The sequence below is a fragment of the Pseudorca crassidens genome, chromosome 15 (assembly GCF_039906515.1).
Source record: "Pseudorca crassidens isolate mPseCra1 chromosome 15, mPseCra1.hap1, whole genome shotgun sequence".
In the NCBI taxonomy this organism is placed as follows: Eukaryota; Metazoa; Chordata; class Mammalia; order Artiodactyla; family Delphinidae; genus Pseudorca; species Pseudorca crassidens.
In genome coordinates this window covers 33,217,379-33,239,480 of record NC_090310.1, presented here as the reverse complement: position 1 = coordinate 33,239,480, position 22,102 = coordinate 33,217,379, and the positions used below count along the sequence as shown (strand labels likewise).

Here is a 22,102-nt window from a genome sequence, read left to right as displayed (position 1 = left end):
CAAGTGAAATCATACAGTATTTGTCTTTCTCTGCCTGAATTATTTCATATGGCATACTACTCGCAACGTCCATCCACTGTGTTGCAAATGGCAAGATTTCCTTCTTATCTAGATTTTATAGTTGCACTGCGCAGGGGAGACAGAGTGAAGTATGCTTACTCCATCTTACCTGGAACCAGGACCTCATCACCCGCCTGGTTTACTTGACTATAAAGTTCCCATTTTAGCCACTTGAGTGTACAGAGTAAGGGCATTAAATACATGCACAATATTGTGCAACTATCACTGTCTAGTTTCAGAACTTTCTTGTCACCCCAAATCTGAAAACTCCAAACCCGCAAAGCACTCACTCACTCCCCTTTGGCCCTTCCCCAAATCCCCTCGCAACCACTAAACTGCTTTCTGTCTCTATGGATTTGCCCCACTTTATTTTTTATTTATTTATTTATTTTTACATCTTTATTGGAGTATAATTGCTTTACAATGGTGTGTTAGTTTCTGCTTTATGACAAAGTGAATCAGTTATACATATACATATGTTCCCATATCTCTTCCCTCTTGCGTCTCCCTCCCTCCCACCCTCCCTATCCCACCCCTCCAGGCGGTCACAAAGCTCCGAGCTGATCTCCCTGTGCTATGCGGCTGCTTCCCACTAGCTATATATTTTACGTTTGGTAGTGTATATATGTCCATGCCTCACTCTCGCTTTGTCACAGCTTACCCTTCCTCCTCCCCATATCCTCAAGTCCATTCTCTAGTAGGTCTGTGTCTTTATTCCTGTCTTACCCCTAGGTTCTTCATGACATTTTTTTTCCTTAAATTCCATATATATAATTTGTGTTAGCATACGGTATTTGTTTCTCTCTTTCTGACTTACTTCACTCTGTATGACAGACTCTAGGTCTATCCACCTCATTGAAAATAGCTCAATTTCGTTTCTTTTTATGGCTGGGTAATATTCCATTGTATACATGTGCCACGTCTTCTTTAGCCAATCATCCGATGATGGACACTTAGGTTGTTTCCATCTCTGGGCTATTGTAAATAGAGCTGCAATGAACATTTTGGTACATGACTCTTTTTGAATTATGGTTTTCTCAGGGTATATGCCCAGTAGTGGGATTGCTGGGTCATATGGTAGTTCTATTTGTAATATTTTAAGGAACCTCCATACTGTTCTCCACAGTGGCTGTATCAATTTACATTCCCACCAACAGTGCAAGAGGGTTCCCTTTTCTCCACACCCTCTCCAGCATTTATTGTTTCTATATTTTATGATGATGGCCATTCTGACTGGTGTGAGATGATATCTCATTGTAGTTTTGATTTGCATTTCTCTAATGATTAGTGATGTTGAGCATTCTTTCATGTGTTTGTTGGCAGTCTGTATATCTTCTTTGGAGAAATGTCTGTTTATGTCTTCTGCCCATTTTTGGATTGGGTTGTTTTTTTGTTATTCAGCTGCATGAGCTGCTTATAAATTTTGGAGATTCTTCCTTTGTCAGATGCTTCATTTGCAAATATTTTCTCCCATTCTGAGGGTTGTCTTGTTTATGGTTTTCTTTGCAGTGCAAAAGCTTTGAAGTTTCATTAGGTCCCATTTGTTTATTTTTATTTCCATTTCTCTAGGAGGTGGGTCAAAAGGATCTTGCTGTGATTTATGTCATACAGTGCTCTGCCTATGTTTTCCTCTAAGAGTTTTATAGTGTCTGGCCTTACATTTAGGTCTTTAATCCATTTTGAGCTTATTTTTGTGTATGGTGTTAGGGAGTGATCTAATCTCATACTTTTACATGTACCTGTCCAGTTTTCCCAGCACCACTTATTGAAGAGGCCCTCCTTTCTACACTGTACATTCCTGCCTCCTTTATCAAAGATAAAGGTGACAATATGTGCGTGGGTTTATCTCTGGGCTTTCTATCCTGTTCCATTGATCTATCTTTCTGTTTTTGTGCCAGTATCATACTGTCTTGATTACTGTAGCTTTGTAGTATAGTCTGAAGTCAGGGAGCCTGATTCCTCCAGCTCCATTTTTCGTTCTCAAGATTGCTTTGGCTATTCGGGGTCTTTTGTGTTTCCATACGAATTGTGAAATTTTTTGTTCTAGTTCTGTGAAAAATGCCATTGGTAGTTTGATAGGGATTGCACTGAATCTGTAGATTGCTTTGGGTAGTATAGTCATTTTCACAATGTTGATTCTTCCAATCCAAGAACATGGTGTATCTCTCCATCTATTTGTATCATCTTTAGTTTCTTTCATCAGTGTCTTATAATTTTCTGCATACAGGTCTTTTGTCTCCTTAGGTAGGTTTATTCCTAGATATTTTATTCTTTTTGTTGCAATGGTAAATGGGAGTGTTTTCTTGATTTCACTTTCAGATTTTTCATCATTAGTGTATAGGAATGCCAGAGATTTCTGTGCATTAATTTTGTATCCTGCTACTTTACCAAATTCATTGATTAGCTCTAGTAGTTTTCTGGTAGCGTCTTTAGGATTCTCTATGTATAGTATCATGTCATCTGCAAACAGTGACAGCTTTACTTCCTCTTTTCTGATTTGGATTCCTTTTATTTCCTTTTCTTCTCTGATTGCTGTGGCTAAAACTTCCAAAACTATGTTGAATAAGAGTGGTGAGAGTGGGCAACCTTGTCTTGTTCCTGATCTTAGTGGAAATGCTTTCAGTTTTTCACCATTGAGGACGATGTTGGCTGTGGGTTTGTCATATATGGCCTTTATTATGTTCAGGAAAGTTCCCTCTATGCCTACTTTCTGCAGGGTTTTCATTATAAATGGGTGTTGAATTTTGTCAAAAGCTTTCTCTGCATCTATTGAGATGATCATATGGTTTTTCTCCTTCAATTTGTTAATATGGTGTATCACGTTGATTGATTTGCATATATTGCAGAATCCTTGCATTCCTGGAATAAACCCCACTTGATCATGGTGTACGATCCTTTTAATGTGCTGTTGGATTCTGTTTGCTAGTATTTTGTTGAGGATTTTTGCGTCTATGTTCATCAGTGATATTGGCCTGTAGTTTTCTTTCTTTGTGACATCCTTGTCTGGTTTTGGTATCAGGGTGATGGTGGCCTTGTAGAATGAGTTTGGGAGTGTTCCTCCCTTTGCTATATTTTGGAAGAGTTTGAGAAGGATAGTGTTAGCTCTTCTCTCAATGTTTGATAGAATTTGCCTGTGAAGCCATCTGGTCCTGGGCTTTTGTTTGTTGGAAGATTTTTAATCACAGTTTCAATTTCAGTGCTTGTGATTGGTCTGTTCATATTTTCTATTTCTTCCTGATTCAGTCTTGGCAGGTTGTGCATTTCTAAGAGTTTGTCCATTTCTTCCAGGTTGTCCATTTTATTGGCATAGAGTTGCTTGTAGTAATCTCTCATGATCTTTTGTATTTCTGCAGTGTCAATTGTTACTTCTCCTTTTTCATTTCTAATTCTATTGATTTGAGTCTTCTCCCTTTTTTTCTTGATGAGTCTGGCTAATGGTTTATCAATTTTGTTTATCTTCTCAAAGAACCAGCTTTTAGTTTTACTGATCTTTGCTATCGTTTCCTTCATTTCTTTTTCATTTATTTCTGATCTGATTTTTATGATTTCTTTCCTTCTGCTAACTTTGGGGGTTTTTTGTTCTTCTTTCTCTAATTGCTTTAGGTGCAAGGTTAGGTTGTTTATTCGAGATGTTTCCTGTTTCTTAAGGTAGGATTGTATTGCTACAAACTTCCCTTTTAGAACTGCTTTTGCTGCATCCCATAGATTTTGGGTTGTCGTGTCTCCATTGTCATTTGTTTCTAGGTATTTTTTGATTTCCTCTTTGATTTCTTCAGTGATCACTTCGTTATTAAGTAGTGTATTGTTTAGCCTCCATGTGTTTGTATTTTTTACAGATCTTTTCCTGTAATTGATATCTAGTCTCATAGCATTGTGGTCGGAAAAGATACTTGATACAATTTCAATTTTCTTAAATTTACCAAGGCTTGATTTGTGACCCAAGATATGATCTATCCTGGAGAATGTTCCATGAGCACTTGAGAAAAATGTGTATTCTGTTGTTTTTGGATGGCATGTCCTATAAATATCAATTAAGTCCATCTTGTTTAATGTATCATTTAAAGCTTGTGTTTCCTTATTTATTTTCATTTTGGATGATCTGTTCATTGGTGGAAGTGGTGTGTTAAAGTCCCCTACTATGAATGTGTTACTGTCAATTTCCCCTTTTATGGCTGTTAGTATTTGCCTTATGTATTGAGGTGCTCCTATGTTGGGTGCATAAATATTTACAATTGTTATATCTTCTTCTTGGATCGATCCCTTGATCATTATGTAGTGTCCTTCTTTGTCTCTTCTAATAGTCTTTATTTTAAAGTCTATTTTGTCTGATATGAGAATTGCTACTCCAGCTTTCTTTTGGTTTCCATTTGCATGAAATATCTTTTTCCATCCCCTTACTTGCAGTCTGTATGTGTCTCTAGGTCTGAAGTGGGTCTCTTGTAGACAGCAAATATATGGGTCTTGTTTTTGTATCCATTCAGCCAATCTGGGTCTTTTGGTGGGGGCATTTAGTCCATTTACATTTAAGGTAATTATCGACATGTACGTTCCTATTACCATTTTCTTAATTATTTTGGGTTCGTTATTGTAGGTCTTTTCCTTCTCTTGTGTTTCTTGCCTAGGGAAGTTCCTTTAGCAGTTGTTGTAAAGCTGGTTTGGTGGTGCTGAACTCTCTCAGCTTTTGCTTGTCTGTAAAGGTTTTAATTTCTCCATCAAATCTGAATGAGATCCTTGCTGGGTAATCTTGGTTGCAGGTTTTTCTCCTTCATCACTTTAAATATGTCCTGCCAGTCCCTTCTGGCTTGCAGAGTTTCTGCTGAAAGATCAGCTGTTAACCTTATGGGGATTCCCTTGTGTGTTACTTGTTGTTTTTCCCTTGCTGCTTTTAATATATTTTCTTTGTATTTAATTTTTGACAGTTTGATTAATACGTGTCTTGGAGTATTTCTCCTTGGATTTATCCTGTATGGGACTCTCTGTGCTTCCTGGACTTGATTAACTATTTCCTTTCCCATATTAGGGAAGTTTTCAACTATAACCTCTTCAAATATTTTCTCAGTCCCTTTCTTTTTCTCTTCTTCTGGAACCCCTATAATTCGAATGTTGGTGCATTTAATGTTGTCCCAGAGGTCTCTGAGACTGTCCTCAGTTCTTTTCATTATTTTTTCTTTATTCTGCTCTGCAGTAGTTATTTCCACTATTTTATCTTCCAGGTCACTTATCCGTTCTTCTGCCCCAGTTATTCTGCTATTGATCCCTTCTAGAGAATTTTTAATTTAATTTATTGTGTTGTTCATCATTGTTTGTTTGCTCTTTAGTTCTTCTAGGTCCTGGTTAAATGTTTCTTGCATTTTGTCCATTCTATTTCCAAGATTTTGGATCATCTTTACTATCATTATTCTGAATTCTTTTTCAGGTAGACTGCCGATTTCCTCTTCATTTGTTAGGTCTGGTGGGTTTTTATCTTGCTCCTTCATCTGCTGTGTGTTTTTCTGTCTTCTCATTTTGCTTATCTTACTGTGTTTGGGGTCTCCTTTTTGCAGGCTGCAGGTTCGTAGTTCCCGTTGTTTTTGGTGTCTGTCCCCAGTGGCTAAGGTTGGTTCAGTGGGTTGTGTAGTGCCTGTGTTCTGGTGGATGAGGCTGGATCTTGTCTTTCTAGTGGGCAGGTCCACGTCTGGTGGTGTGTTTTGGGGTGTCTGTGGACTTATTATGATTTTAGGCAGCCTCTCTGCTAATGGGTGGGGTTGTGTTCCTGTCTTGCTAGTTGTTTGGCATAGGATGTCCAGCACTGTAGCTTGCTGGTCGTTGAGTGAAGCTGGGTGCTGGTGTTGAGATGGAGATCTCTGGGAGATTTTCGCCATTTGATATTATGTGGAGCTGGGAGGTCTCTTGTGGACCAGTGTGCTGAGGTTGGCTCTCCCACCTCAGAGGCCCAGCACTGACTCCTGGCTGCAGCACCAAGAGCCTTTCATCCACACGGCTCAGAATAAAAGGGAGAAAAAGTAGAAAGAAAGAATTAGTAGAAGTAGAAAGAAAGAAAGAAAGGAGGGAGGGAGGGAGGGAGGAAGGAAGGAGGGAAGGAAGGAAAAAAGAAAGAAGATAAAATACAATACAATAAAGTAATATAAAATATAATAAAGTTATTAAAATAAAAACCAATTATTAAGAGAAAAAGAAAAAAAAGTTTTAAAAACAAAAAAAAAACGGACGGATAGAACCATAGGACAAATGGTGGAAGCAAATCTATACAGACAAAATCTCACACAGAAGCATACACATACACACTCACAAAAAGAGGAAAAGGGGAAAAAATCATAAATCTTGCTCTCAAGTCCACCTCTTCAATATGGGATGATTCGTTGTATATTCAGGTATTCCACAGATACAGGGTACATCCAGTTGATTGTGGAGCTTTAATCCGCTGCTTCTGAGGCTGCTGGGAGAGATTTCCCTTTCTCTTCTTTGTTCTCACAGCTACCAGGGGCTCAGCTTTGGATTTGGCCCCACCTCTGAGTGTAGGTCGCCGGAGGGCGTCTGTTCTTCGCTCAGACAGGACGGGGTTAAAGGAGCCGCTGATTCGGGGGCTCTGGCTCACTCAGGCTGCGGGGAGGGAGGGGCATGCAGTGCGGGGCGGGCCTGCGGCGGCGAAGGCCGGAGTGACGTTGCACCAGCCCGAGGCGCGCCGCGTGACGTTGCACCAGCCCGAGGCGCGCCGCGTGACGTTGCACCAGCCCGAGGCGTGCCGTGCGTTCTCCCGGGGGACTTGTCCCTGGATCCCGGGACCCCGGCAGTGGCGGGCTGCACAGGCTCCCCAGAAGGGGGGTGTGGATACTGGCCTGTGCTCGCACACAGGCTTCTTGGTGGCGACAGCAGCGGACTTAGCGTCTCATGCCTGTCTCTGGGGCCCGCGCTTTTAGCCGCGGCTCGCGCCCGTCTCTGGAGCTCCTTTTAAGCAGCGCTCTTAATCCCCTCTCCTCGCGCACCAGAAAACAAAGAGGGAAGAAAAAGTCTCTTGCCTCTTCAGCAGCTCTAGACCTTTTCCCGGACTCCCTCCCGGCCAGCCGTGGCTCACCAACCCCCTGCAGGCTGTGTTCATGCCGCCAGGCCCAGCCCTCTCCCTGCGCTCCGACAGAAGCCCGAGCCTCAGCTCCCAGCCCCGCCCTCCCCGGCAGGTGAGCAGACAAGCCTCTCGGCCTGGTGAGTGCCGGTCGGCCCTAATTCTCTGTGTGGGAATCTCTCCGCTTTGCCCTCCCCACCCCTGTTGCCACGCTCTCCTCTGTGGCTCCGAAGCTCCCCACCTCCGCCACCCGCAGTCTCTGCCCGCGAAGGGGCTTCCTAGTGTGTGGAAACTTTTCCTCCTTCACAGCTCCCTCCCACTGGTGCAGGTCCCGTCCGTATCCTTTTGTCTCTGTTTATTCTTTTTTCTTTTGCCCTACCCAGGTACGTGGGGGGTTTCTTGCCTTTTGGGAGGTCTGAGGTGTTCTGCCAGCGTTCAGTAGGTGTTCTGTAGGAGTTGTTCCACGTGTAGATGTATTTCTGGTGTATCTGTGGGGAGGAAGGTGATCTCCGCTTCTTCCGCCATCTTCCCGGAAGCCTATTCCCACTTTATTTTTTTAACAGTTTATGGAGATATAAACTCTACGTACCATATACACTTCACATACCATAAAGCCACCTATTTGAAGTGTATAACTCACTTCCGTGTGTGTGTGTGTATGTGTGTGTGTGTTTTATATATATATAGAATTGTATCCATTTCCTTTTTAATATTTTGGAATATCTCCTCCCAGTCCTTTCCTCTTTCTTTTCTTTTATCTTTCTTCCTTTTCTTTAATGATCAGTTTCACTGTATATATTTTTTAAAACTTAATTATTTATTTTGGGCAGTGCTGGGTCTTCGTTTCTGTGCGAGGGCTTTCTCTAGTTGTGGCAAGCAGGGCCCACTCTTCATCGCGATGCGTGGGCCTCTCACTATCGCGGCCTCTCTTGTTGCTGAGCACAGGCTCCAGACGCGCAGGCTCAGTAGTTGTGGCTCACGGGCCTAGTTGCTCCGCGGCATGTAGGATCTTCCCAGACCAGGGCGCGAACCCGTGTCTCCTGCATTAGCAGGCAGATTCTCAACCACTGCGCCACCAGGGAAGCCCCAATTTCACTGTATTTTTAACACAAAATCAGAATCATAACATTTGTGCACTTTTGTAGTTACTTTTATTAGAGACTAAATAGTGCCTTTTAAGCATTTCCCATTTCTGTTTTTCAAGACAGTGGTTCTAAATGCCGCACATTTTGCCATCCAATCAATGTACTATAATTTACTTTTAATTTTTCTATTATATATTGTAATATTTATAGTTTTTAAATAAATAATGCTGCAGTTAATTGATACATAAATAAACATTTGTGTTTAACTCTGTTTCTTAAGAGCTATTCTTAGAGGTGATATTTCTGGATTAAAGGGCACAGCAAAGCACTGATTTATAGATTAGGGGCTCCGTTGTATCCTAAATAATGATACCTATTTTTGTTTTAGAGAAAGTAAAAAAGAAACCTTCAGTATAAAATACATAAAATATACATCAAAAGTCAGTTCCTCAGCCTTCTCCTTTAGTGTAAGTTTCAAAAACTCGCAATATATTTGTCAGGTGCTAAGAGTCAGGGGTTACCTCACTGGTGAAAAAAATGCTAGAAATACACAGAATAAGTTGTGAATGCAGACCTAAATTTCATTTTGGCTTAGCTGTTTGAGTTGAAGGTGGAGTCAGCTAGTCCTCGTGGAGGTAGAGTGACCACAGGTCCCAGTTTGCCTTGTCACTCCCACTTTGCATCTGCTGTGCCCGGTGTAATCATTCCTACTATCCCACCCACTCCTTTAACTCACATATTTTTTTTTCCTGTTCGGACAGTAAATTATATGGTCATTCTAAAGACTCATCCTTGATTTTAAGAAGCACATTTTGATAGGGCAAGGATAATCAATGCATGGCATAAGTATCACTAATCTATTTTTCTTTTTGAGCTTGTGGGAGATATCACAACTTGATCAGAGTTTCTTTCTCTGATATAAGCACTGACCTGAGAATTCTCCCCAACACAGTCCTATGGAGGCATACTGCTATCTGATTAGAACTGGACCATACAATGCAACGCATTTGCCAAGGCGTGTAGGTGATACTGTTGGACGCTAGCATCGGCGAAGATGCTGTGTAATGTCCAGTGTTTATTCTTAACTATTTTGAGTGGGCCTTCTGGGAAGAATGCCTGCACCTGTTAGACAGGGCAAGAGGGAAGCCTTCCCCCTGGGCAGCTTTTACCTCCCACACCCTCTACTGCATCCCCTCCTCACCCACCTTCCAGACTCTGGCTCATCTTAGTTGTGTTTCTAGATCACACAGTTGAAACTCCAAGAGAAGCAGAGGCTATTTGGACCTAAAGAAAACATTAAATACATAATTAATTAATTCTGGGTCTGCTTTGAGCCAAGTGATTAGAAGTAATTTTCCATTTTCTTTCATGCTGTTTTCATGCAGAACCTTCTGACTTCCCCCGCCTCTTTTTCTTTTCTTTGTAGGTTTCAAGACAACAGATGAATTGTGAAAGAGAGCAGCTAAGGGTAGGTGTGTCTGCTTGTAAAATACTTCCTGGTTCTCATTTCTGTGTGATAAGCAAAAATTTCCCTGTCTCTCCCCAGACGCAGGGTTCTAAATAGCAGGCTTCATCTTAAGACTGGTTGAGTTGAAAATATTTATCCCAGCTAATTTAGTATTGATTGAGCTGGTAAATACAGTATATCTTCTTTTGAAGTGCCATTATAGTAGATATGGATTTTTTGATTTAGATTCAGCAATAAATACTTCTCTTCTGGAAGTTGTTTGACATCATTGTACTCTTTTTATGTACGACACGAGGTCTAAGTAATAACAAAGGTGAGAAGGATGCCTTGCTGCTTTTTTAATGTGAGTACCAGTCTCTTTGCTGAGTGGCTCAAATGCTCTCTTGCTGTTAACTGGGTTGGGTGATCCACTAGTAAGTCAAGGGCATTTTCTAGGAGAATTTGAGCCCTTCACAGACCTCTTAGTTTTAGTGGCGTTTGTGTATCTAGGGGAAGGAGACAGAATTTTAAACCTCACGTGTTATTTACCTTCCTAAAAACAAAACTCTCTCAGTGCTGAAGTACATTAGATGTAAACAGTGTTGCCTAGATGAGGAGAGAACCGTTTGCTTATAACTGCAGCTTGGTGGCTTCATTCTGCTGTGAAGGTGTCACGGTTGGTTGAGATCCTTCTTGGCATGGATATGGTATTTTAAGAAATATCTGGATTGCCTCCCTGCCGCCGCCGCCATTTGTATTTTTTTTTTAAAAAGCATCATGTTTTGGATGGATAAATGTGAAGTCATAACTGGCCTGCCTTTAATGTCACTGATGGAAATTGGCAATTTTTACCGGACAGGGTGCCTTATAGTCGTGTCTCCATGTTGTTATAAAAAACTAAAGGATTCTGCTACTTTTAAAATCATAACAGTCAGGTTTGGGGTTGAGGGACCCTTGTGCTCAAAGAGATTTAATACATCCGCATAGTTTATTAAACGTTTCTAATATCATTTATGCAAACTTTTCAGAGCCTTTACTTCATGCCAGTCTCGAGATGACAGTGATTTGCAGATTATTTCCATTTTCCAATGGCTTTTGGCATCAGGTGTGTTAAATGCTTATGTAAAACAAACAACAAAATCTAGTTGTGCGGAACCGAGAACTAGTGGGTTGAGGCTTCCTTCTTCGTTTATGCATATGTATTGTATGTGGTATCCCAGCACGGCCCTCTCTCATCTCTCCCCACTTCACTCCTAAGTACCTGTGCCTGCATTAGTTGTGACTCCTTCATGAAATAGCCTTCAAGATGTTTTAAGCTTTCCTGAGGTCTCTTATTGCTTTTCCCTCGGTCTGAATTACTGGTTCATCCTAGTAAATAATGTATTGCAACTTCAGATTTCTCTTCCTGTTTGGATGGGGACGATGTGGCCAGAACTAGGTCAGAGCTAGATAAAGAGGAATGTGTGCTGCTTGTCTCCGGAAGGCCCTGATACATTCCTCAGAATTAAGATAAAATTGAAATCTCTTCGGCAAATGAGACTCGCCTGGCAAATTAAGGACACAGGAGGTAATGAAGAGCTTGTGTGCAGTCTGAGGGGTTTATTATTTCACACTGATGGAGACATTGTCAACAGGGGTGTGGTTTAGGAATGAGAATGGACCCCCCCCCACTCTGTTAAGTAAATTCAAGCTGTGATTTGATACGATGGGTCATATAGTTTAACGTGATTTGATACGATGGGTCATATAGTTTAACATGGGGCTTCAATAGTCCGTATAAGACCATCCCTAATATCATGGACTGTAGCTTTGTTGTTGCTGTTGTAGCCTGTTTTTACATTTTAAAGTAATTTATGTTTTGAATCGATAGATACATTTCAATCGATGCAATACACATTTATGTGGTTCGAAATTTAAATGATGCCCAAGGGAATGCAGTGAAGATTCCCCTTCCTATTTGAATCTTAGGTATCCAGTTCCCTCCTGGGAGACACCTAACATTATTAGACTCTGGCTCATCTTTGACAGCTGTGTCTCACCTATGGATATTTTCACCATCTTCTCCTTTTCTGTTTTCTTTCTCTTTCTTTTCCTCCCTACCTGGTCCCTCCCCTCCTTTTATTCCTGTCTTGTGTTTATTCTCTGCCCTCCTACTACCTGAAAAGAAAACTTCCTTGATGAAGGTGATGGCTTTTTTTTTTTTTTTAGGGAGACATAGTTTTGGGGGGTTCCCAAAGAAACCCGGTTCTCATCTGAAATACCTGCCTATTTCAATGAAATGCACTATTTTTTTTTTCTTAGAAAAAGAGACAGTGGGAGAAAATTAGATAGTTGTTTACTTACCAACATCGTTGAAGAGTGTCCGCCTGGCAGCCACACTTCTTAAAACATGTTTTAAATACAGCAGACTGCATTTCCAGGTTTGCTCTCCAGGATGATTGGACCACGACCATGTTGCCAAGTTTATATTCCCTCACATTCTGTTATGTTGTCAGATTTCAGGGAGACAAGTGGATGGCTATACAATGTACCCCTTTTTCTTGGCCTCCTGGAAACAGCAGATAATGCAGAAAGATAGAGCTGCTCATCCATGTTTTATGCGTGTGGACACGTGTAGGGCTTGGCACATCCAAAATCCTCTCCTCTGCTCTCCTTCTTTTTCTCACAAATTCTAAATTAATTTTTCCAAAATGGACTCTGTGAGGTACTTATTCTAAAAGATATTACAAAGTCTTAAAAATATTCTCTGCCTAGTTCATTTTAGGAAATGCAATGTTAAAGAAAGTCAAACTTATTTAATTGCAGTACTTCTCAGAACCTTTAATACACAAAAGTGAAAAACAGAGAGATGGCAGTAATACACAATTTTTTGCAAACGCATTTGATCACAGAACATTTGGGGATGCAGAACACACCCTGAGAAACACTTTGAAAATTATATCAGTTTTTTTTTTTTTTCAGTTAGAATGTTACTGTCTACAAGTTATAGGAAAGCTAAGCATTATTTAAAAGCTAAAAATATTTGATCACCTCCTAGTTTCAGGGTTGATTCAGTGGGTTTGGGGTATCAGGCAGTGGTTTGGAATCTTTGTGCCTGTCTTGGTCTTTCTTTCCTTCTTCCAAGAGGAAGAAGAAGCATCACTTGTTCTCAAGACAACATTCTAATCAGGAGGGAAAGGGAAGAGGAGCATTTTTCTCAGAGCTTTTGCGTTTGATTGGAGGAAAATCATTCCCAGAAGCCTTCTCTGCAGACATTCTCTTTCATCTCATTGACCAATCTCTACACCAATCACTACCAGAGTGACCTGGGATCTTAGTTATTGGCCACAGCAACCATGATCCATCCCCAGGGACAGGTACATGGTCACTGCAAGAAAATAGGATTTGCTTAATCAGGAGGAAAAGGAGAATGTCTTTGGTGGAGTTTCCCAATAGAGTCGGCCATGAAACGAATCCACATGGGTCCTTTGTGTCACTCATGGTGTTGGTTTCCTGTCAACTCCTTTAATTGCTCCCTTTCATCCGCATATAAGACTGCAGGAACTACATATACAGCCTCAGCAAGTGCCTCAGCTCTGGCTGGTGGAATCTGAAATAGATGCTTTCTCTGCCCACTTCGTTTCTCAGGGATCACCTCTCCCCATCCTAACCGACTTTTCTATCCAGCTTGGCACACTCTTTGTATTTTGCCTTATGTTCTTTGGAACCATCCTGGATGCCATTTTTGCTAATTTTCCCTTAGCATCAGGTGTCAGCAGCAGACAGAAGACTTCACTCTAGGACATGGCTCAGCCCCAGAGATACCACCATCCATGAGCTTTCTGGCCCCCACTCGTCCCAAGAGAAGGGCACCAGCCAGTCACTCCTAATGATGACTCACCCTTCTCAGAAGACTATTGGAATTACTTACGTTGCCAATGAGCAAACGACAGAATGGAAAACCTGTTCATTCCTCCGTCCTAAATTTTGTCAGTCTAGAATAGGCTAAGCCTTCTCCTAGCTTATATTTCAAAATGTTGCTAGATTCCCTTGGGGAGGTGGTCCACAAGAGCTCACCATGAAATCTGTACGTTAGAAGTGCTCCTGACACTAAGGGCTGCATTTACCAGCTTGTCCCAGGGTTGCTGCCAACAGTGCCAGCTGTGCATTTAGCATAACCCACCATCAGCATTTACCTGTCCGGCACCTGAAACCAACAAATGGACAAATAAACAACTAAGAGAGAAATCACATGACCTGAGTACCTGTCTGTCTCCCTCATCAGTCTCCCAACTGGAAAGATTGTATGGTCATGGGGCAAGAGATCAAATGATCACTTTTATTTGCATTCATATAAAATATTTGGTTACAAAGGGATCTTGTGTGCTGTGGCTATCAGATGTTGGATTTGGGGGCTGTTTCACAAACTGTCAGAGCACTACCAGGCAGGCAAAGGCTTGGCTCCTAGGTGTGTCAGAATCTGTCTGTGGACCGAAATCCTTATCAGTAATATGGCAGATGGATACCGTAAGAGGCAGCATAGTGTGAGGAGTGGTTAGGGGTGGTCTAGCAGCTCTAGTTATGGGCTTAGGTTTGTGTCTCTCAAGGCTTGGGTTCCCCTATGTGCAAAATGGGGAGACTTTCTCAGAGGATTGTTGATTGGATTAAATGACTTCCATAAAGTAGTTCCCAAAAAAATGTATGCCTCATCATCAGCAATGTTCTCGGTCGTTGATATGGCACTCTCCCCGGTGGTTCTCATTCCTCTTCCCACTAGGAATAGCAGGCCAGAAAATACAGACAATCAGGGTCTATCTGTCCCCACCCCTACCCACACACTAAAAAATAATTCAGAGGGCAGTTTCCTTAGCTGATGGCGTGGTGGTGTCTTCGGAAGAAAGCTGCCTCTCACTTGGTTAGCAAATGATAGAGACGGATTTGGGCCAGCCTAAGCAGAAAAGTCACACAACCAGGTCTCTCAAGGACCAGAGCTTAGAATCTGAAAGCTGTTGGAACTCAGGCAGCCTTTTCCTACCTTTTCTCTTTGTTTATCCCTGTGTGTCCACCCTGTTCTGTTTTGCTTTTTAAAGGCTCTCTTTGCCTTCTTTATGCACATGGCACTTTCCAGCCCCTAAGATTTATGCTGCATTCATTCCCGCAGGAAGAGGGACTAACTTAATGAATCCTGATTACAGATTCCCTGGAAAAGGAGTCTGATGGGCCCATCCCTGGGTCAGTTGCTCACTCTGGTCCAATCAGCTATGTTAAGGGAAGCAGGATAAATAAACCTAGGCACCCAGGGCCAACTATTGGGGGAGGACTGGATAATCAGAGGAAGAGAGCCATTGCCAGCAAGAAAATATCCCCAAGAATGTCCACTATACTCTCCAAACTTGGAGACCAGAGCTGAGCAAAGGATCCTGGAATATGGGTGTGCTATATCCCACTTGTAGCTCAGCGTTTCCCAAAATGCAAGACACCTAACCGGTGTGATACAGCCTGCAGGTGGTGAACATCAAGTCAATAGGAAAGGGTGAATCACTTAGAAAGTTATTCCCTTTTCAATTCTCTCCCAATCCTTTTTATGTCAATGAGAAACTCTCAGTTTAAATGAAAGTATCTTTAACAAGTCTCTACCAATTTCTAAGCTCTCTTTTTAACAGAAATGGAGCGTGCCTCAGGCTTAAAGCCTGCAGCAGCCAAAGCATCTATTTAGACTTTGAAAACACTGTTTGCAAAATATAGTAGTTAAGAAGTAGGGGCCTGGAGCTAGGCCTACTGAGATAAAAATCTAGACTCTGCAATTTAGTACTTGTGCACGTTACTTAAATCTTCTGTGCCTCCAATTCCTCCCTTTTTAATGGAGATACTAACTGCACGCATTTAATAAGTTGTGTGTGTGTATGTGTGTGTGCAAGCAAACAACGATTAAAATAATGAATGCAAATGAGGTGCATTAGTGTCTTAGAACGGTGTCTGGTATAGAAAAGGTTCTTAACAATGTTAGGTATTAATTTTTTTCCATTAACTTATGACTACTGATACTGGTCTTCCGTTTGCAGTGGCAACACGAAGTTTCCTCGGCAAGTACATCTATTTAGGTTAAAAATGAGTTGCTTTAAAGATAAATATTAACTACATAATGTTACAGATTGCCTGCAGTTATGACAAAAACATGACACTGGAATGCAAATGACTGAAGTTTTAGAAACACTGAAATTATGGTGCCAGCCTTGTGAAAGACGTTGTAGAGCAGATCTGTATTATCAATATTTAATTTGCCAGTTAGAAGCAAGTTTCTGCTAGATACAAGAGTGGTATGGATTGCAGAAGGCAAATTGCTAATGATCCTCTTGGCTTAAACCCATTGCCTTCATCTGGGTATCTGAGAATGGAACTTCCCAACCACCTGGGCAAGTGAGCTATCAGAATCAGAGCTACCTTTCCCCTGCCTCTCTTCCCCCAACCCTGCTAAAGCCCAGCCCTTCCTCAATGGATCTTAGGACAACAGGGAAGGAAATGTTAGCCCCCTACGCCTTGATATGACCTCACAAGATTCATGGTCTTTGTATTACAGTTTTAGGCTGGCACATTGTAAGAGTGCCTGCTTCCATTCGGTTATTTATTTGAGAAGTGTTTTTTGATCACAGACCATATGCCAGTCACTGTGCCAAGGAGTGGAGACAGAATGGTATACCAAAACCTGCTCTGTTCCCATTCTCCTAAACCTTACAGGCTCGTGGAGAAGATGAGCATTTGTCAAATAACCATGACAAACTGGTACATGGGAAACTGGTAAATTCCTGAAATGAGAGATGCTTTGTAAAGGGACATGGATGGAAAAAACTTACCTAATCGGCCTCCACTTATCAAACCTGCCAGATTAACACACACCATCCAGTCCCTTTATAAAACATATTGACAGATGCCTGTGCATCCTGTGAAGTGACTGCTTTGTGCAAACTTACCTTTCTCTTCACTCGTCAAGGTGTCTGCTTGTCAAGAGTCAGTTGTATTTATTCCCAGACCTGCTTCTGCCAGCTGCACTTGTTATTGTAATTACATTATTTAGTGGAATATTATGTAAACTGGTGAAAAATGAGTACAATAAGAAAAAGAGCTGTTTCTCTGAAAACTAAGTTAATGCTTTGGAAACATTCTGTGAAAACAAGGCTCAGAAATTTTTTGGATTAGCTATGAGTGAGAGGATGGTAACATGTTAGCAAAAAAAGAACCCTCAGAAATCCGGAGAGATTCTGCACTCAGAATCTTTCAGATGCATCTTGGAATTCTTCCTCTACATTAAACAAAACCAAAACTGATAGTATAGATCAGAGGTTGGCAAACTTTTTCTGTAAAGGGCCAGATAATGACTATTTTAGGCTTCACAGCCATGTAGTTTCTACTTCAACTGTTCAACGTTGCCTTTGTTGCACTTAAACAGCCATAGACAAAATGAATGTGCAAGGCTGTGTTCTAATAAAACTTTATTTATAAGAACAAGTGGTGGGCCACGTTTGGCCCCTGGGCCACAGTTGGCTGACTTCTACTGGAGACTGTGAAAAGTGGATGAAGTTTGTGTGGGAAAGATGATGAGGAATTTCAATCAACACTCAAAGAAAAGGCCTTAGACTCACATCAAAGATCAACAAATTAATGCACATTAATATATTTTACATTAAAGAGAAAGATTTAAGAAACCTCCGTATCACTTTAAAAGTGATTCCTTCCTTTCAGAGGCTTCCAATGAACTACCTTGTCCTATTCCCAAGTGAGATGGCTTCTACAGTTTAGAGAGCTGATATAAGGCCCTGAAACACAAAATAAAATTATGCTTATTTTTATGTGTCAACCCAGCAGTATAGAACGGAAGAACAAATTTATCCTTTTTCTCAGGATCCCCCAACAAGTAAGTTCTGGAACTCCACATTGAAGGTGACATTGTCCACGTATATATCAGGGGGCTTAGTCTCTGCAGACTGTTGTTCAGCTGCTCCAGAACATTCTCTTAAGAAATATCTAGTAACTTGTCTAGATTGTTCTGTCTTCAGAACCAGTTCTCTGGAGGCATGAACCTTGTCCTCTGTGTTAATATGACAAAAACTCTGCTAAAGTCAGGCTTTGGTCATTCGCAAAGCTTTGCTGAATACTCAGGAAGTAACAGAAATCCACTGTGAATGGTACTTAGAGGACTCGCCATCAACACCCCTGCCTAGTTCTTTGCAGGTACCATGTACATTCGGGCGCACACACACAAGACAAAAAAAAAAAGAAAAAAGAAAAAGAGATTGATGCCTCCTTTAATCTTACAAAACTAGTGGTCCCATCTTAGTGATTTTCCCCAACCAAAGGGAGTTTATCCCAAAGTAGTTAGCTTTCTACTTACAGAATCAACAGAAACTCAGACCACCAGAAAAATCTCTAAGGGCAGCTTTCCTACTAAAATAAGAAACTCATAAATACATTAAAAAATGTTTAAAAGAATGTTGTCTTCACAAGACCTTGCATTGCACACTCTTCCTCACAGATCTCATGGGTTGCCCAACATTCACAAGGCCATTAATGGATGAGCTTGAAGGGAATGGATCATGAAACCAGCCAACTAGTTAACAGATATTAATTCCCCCAACTTCATCGTGCAGCACGGTTACATAAAGAGATGTACAGGTAGCCCTCCCTACATCTTAGATGCTGGATACTGGAACTCACGTGCATGCTAATCCACCTATCCTCCTTTGCGTCTCCCCAGGCATTTCAATGCTTCCTCTGGGGAAGACTCCAAAGTTATTGCATTTAGGACACTTGGCCTAATATTTATTCTCCCTTTCCCTTGCTTTATTTTTAGCCCATTTTCCCAAGTCAGCATCCCCCTTTCCAGGGCAAATCTGTCCTATTTCTTGTTTTATCATTAAATTAGTATCAAACAGCTTCCAAGCAGAACTGCTAATAATGCTGACATTTCAATTTGTCATCGGCACTCCTCATTTCTATGACTGATGCCTCAGTGAGGACTTATCCTCCTGCTGTGTTCTTCTGGGATCTAAATACCATTCCAGAAGGAAAAAAAAAAAAAAAAAAAGCCTTGCTAGGGAAGGGGAATGGGGCATGAAGCAGATAAATAAGGCATTGTGTAGTTTCCTCAACTTGGGGGCAGAAAGAGGCAAGTTGCATTCAGACAACAAGATCTCCTACACTCCTTCATGGCCCAAGAGAGCCCCTGTTCAGACTGTGCATGTTTGCAGGTACATAGCAGGTGTAGTGGACACATGCTTGTTTATTGTTGGTAGGCAGCAAACATCCCTACCCTCAGGGAGCAGCATTCTGTTGTCCTTTTGGGGTTAGTTATCTTCCCTCGTGTGTTCATTCTTGGAGAGGCCATAAACAAGCCAAGGGATGTAGATACGGCCAAGGCAGGTCAATGGGATTCTCCCTCCTGAGACTTTGATGTGGTCTTAGTCCATTCAGGCTGTTATAACAAAATACCATAGACGGGGTGGCTTATCAACAACAGAAATTTATTTCTCATAAATTGTGGAGGCTGGAAGTTCGAGGGCAGGGTGCCAGCATATTTGGTGAGGGGTAGACTTGTCATTATATCCTCACATAGTGGAAGGAGCAAGGGATCTCTCTGGGGTCTCTTTTATGAGGGCACTAATTCCATTCATGGGGGCCCCACCCTCATGACCTAATCATCTTCCAAAGGCCCCACCTCCCAATACGATCACATTGGGCATTAAGATTTCAGTATATGAATTTTAGGGGAACATGCTCATTTAAACCATGCCAGATGCTGAATGCAGTGATAAACAATAGGGGAAAAATATGATAACAAGCTGGAGTTGATTCATTTCAGTGCTGATATCCTGGGAAGTCTGAGTGAGGAGACAATTCCTAGGGCTAGCCTTCTAGATCCACACTGGTTCCTCTTTTTATATTTAAGGCTGTTTATCCAGCCCTCCCTGGAGCTATCTCATATCCTTATGCTGATCTCTTTTTCTGCTAAAGTTGGTCAGATCTCATTCCTTCTGCCTGTGATCAAAGAATCTTTAGTCATACATGGGGGAAATATGCTAAACTTGGGAGAACTGCAGAGCCAAGAGTTTGGTTAAAGATTTGTTAAAAGCCAACTCTTGTATCGTTTTTCAAAATGCTTCCCTGATGCCTCTGTGGATCGGCACTACCTTTTGGAATTGGCAGGCCAAGGGCAGGAAACTACTGGTTTATGTCATACACAGGGCTAGATGTTTTATCTACATTTGTTCATTCTGTTGAGTCACCGTGAGCCTGGGAGGCATGTCAGAGCCCTTTCCTTCTCTGCACAAGTAAGATATTCTCTCTTTCAGTCACAAGGAGTTAACCAGATCCCTGCAGATAAAGAAAGGGTGATCTGAGGTCATCACATGCCACTTAGTTAATGCTTCTCAGAGTACACTCCAAAGGCCACCTAGAATATTAATTAAAAGTGCTATTGGGGGGAGGGATAAGTTGGGAGATTGGGACTGACATATACACACTACTATATATAAAATAGATAACTAATAAAGACCTATAGCACAGGGAACTCTACTCAATACTCTGTAATGACCTATATGGTAAAATAATGCAAAAAAAAGAAGAGTGGATATATGTATATGTATAACTGATTCACTTTGCTATACAGCAGAAACTAAGACAACTTTATAAATCAACTATACTCCAATAAATTTTTTTTAAAGTGCCATTTTTCTCAAACTTAGTTGGTAAAACATTTTGATGTCATAGCCTCACCCTAGAGATACTAAATTATCATGTCATTATGGACGTGTCCACTCAAATTCATATGTTGAAGTCCCAACCCCTAGTTCCTCAGAAGGTGACAGTATTTGGAGACAGGGCCTTTAAAGAGGTAATTGAGTTAAAATGAGGTCATATGGATGAGCCCTAATCCAATATGACCTGTGTCCTTATGAGAAGAAGAGATTAGAACACAGACACACACAGAGGGAAGACCATATGAAGACACAGGGAGAAGATGGCCATCTTCTAGTCAAGAGAATAGGCCTCAGAAGAAACCCACCTGGCTGACACGTCGATCTCAGTCTCTTGGCCCCCAGAACTGTGAAAAAATGAATCTCTAGTGTTTAAGTCACCTAGGCTGTGGCATTGTGTTCTGGGAACCATGGCAGATTCATACACATGTCCTGTGAGGGTCCAAGACATTACTACTCAACAAACCCAAAATGGTATAGTTGATTCTGATGTGTTTGGGTACCTCTGATCTTTGTGCCCTATTGATATGTGATTTAAAATTAGATATGAAAAAAAGCACTCTCCAGGAGGGCAAAGGTTATTTCCTAGGCTCCTAGCCTCCTTCTGTGTTACCTGAGTGTACAACACCTCAGATAGACACGTCACTGCTATTCTTGAAGGAAGTCTTGGATTACTGAGTAGATTCTAAAGCAACCGCAGCTTGATCTTTCATTCATATTACATTTCCCAACAGTTGGGCAACTTGCGTTGAGCTGACAGGGTAATTGGGGCCCTTGATTTTGACAGGACAATGTCCTTCTGGCACGTGAGGAGACCAAAGCATTTGCTGCTACAGTTTGCTCCATTGTGATTTCTAATTTACAGGTTGAGGTTAAGAATATAGAAAGCTTCCTGGATAGGAAAGCTTGGAGTCGTGATTTCTGAAAGCTTCTCTGTCTAAGATGCAGCGCATGCATACATGGGTATGAACACTCACAGAGTATACTGCTGAGAATAACTTAGAGATTAAATATTTTTGGCAATTTTTACAGTGTTATTCTCGGTGGTTGTACACCCTTGATCTTTATTGCATTTATGGTTTGACACATTTAAGCCAAAGGCATGTTTTAGATGTCTGAATTAAACCTAGGATGGTTTTCAAGATAACTGAGTTAAAGTTTAAGTGGTTTTGATTAACCTGGTTTTGCTTATTTGCTCCTAAATATTCTAAAGTAGAGCCATCTCCCTTTGCATAAAGCGATTTGGGAATACAGCCCTAGGAAGCATAATTTTCTAAATAGCCAAGAGCATCACGCTCAGAATATTTCCCCAAAGTTGCCTCAAACTAAAAATTTGAGACTTAGCCGTTTTCTCCCCTCAGCTACTCAGGTGGTGCAGATTGGGAAATTGGAACCTAACTCTACAGACACCAAATTGATTAAGGTCAACAAAAAACAGAGTTGAAAAGACTGTGGTTGGGAGGGTTCATGAACCAGCGAGCAGGACTCAGGTCTGAATTTGGAGAGTCTTTAGTACATGTTGTCACATTTTCCTCTGGCTACATTTGCCATTAAGAGAAATGAACTCCTCATAAGCAGGCTAGCCCTTCATGGGCACATCCTCACCCTGAGCATGAAAATGTAAGTCCCATGTGGTTTAACACACCATAGGTTCTACACAAGCTTGGGTTCTCTGCTGCTACCCTAAAGCTGCCATTCTAAGAACTGTTGGTTCTTTAGCATCATA

At 41.3% G+C, this 22,102-nt stretch overlaps 1 protein-coding gene across 25 annotated transcripts in view; it reads left to right on the top strand.

Annotated features, from left to right (window-relative positions):
• The window catches only part of RBFOX1 (RNA binding fox-1 homolog 1), a 2,180,200-nt gene that overhangs the window by 1,552,876 nt on the left and 605,222 nt on the right, over positions 1–22,102 (top strand). For 24 of the 25 annotated variants that reach the window (XM_067706699.1, XM_067706702.1, XM_067706687.1 and 21 more), the window contains one exon: positions 9,629–9,670. The exons of the other annotated variant lie outside the window; for it this stretch is intronic. In XM_067706699.1, coding sequence (XP_067562800.1) covers positions 9,629–9,670 — 42 coding nt within the window. The remainder of the gene's footprint in view (positions 1–9,628; positions 9,671–22,102) is intronic. 25 annotated transcript variants of the gene reach the window in all.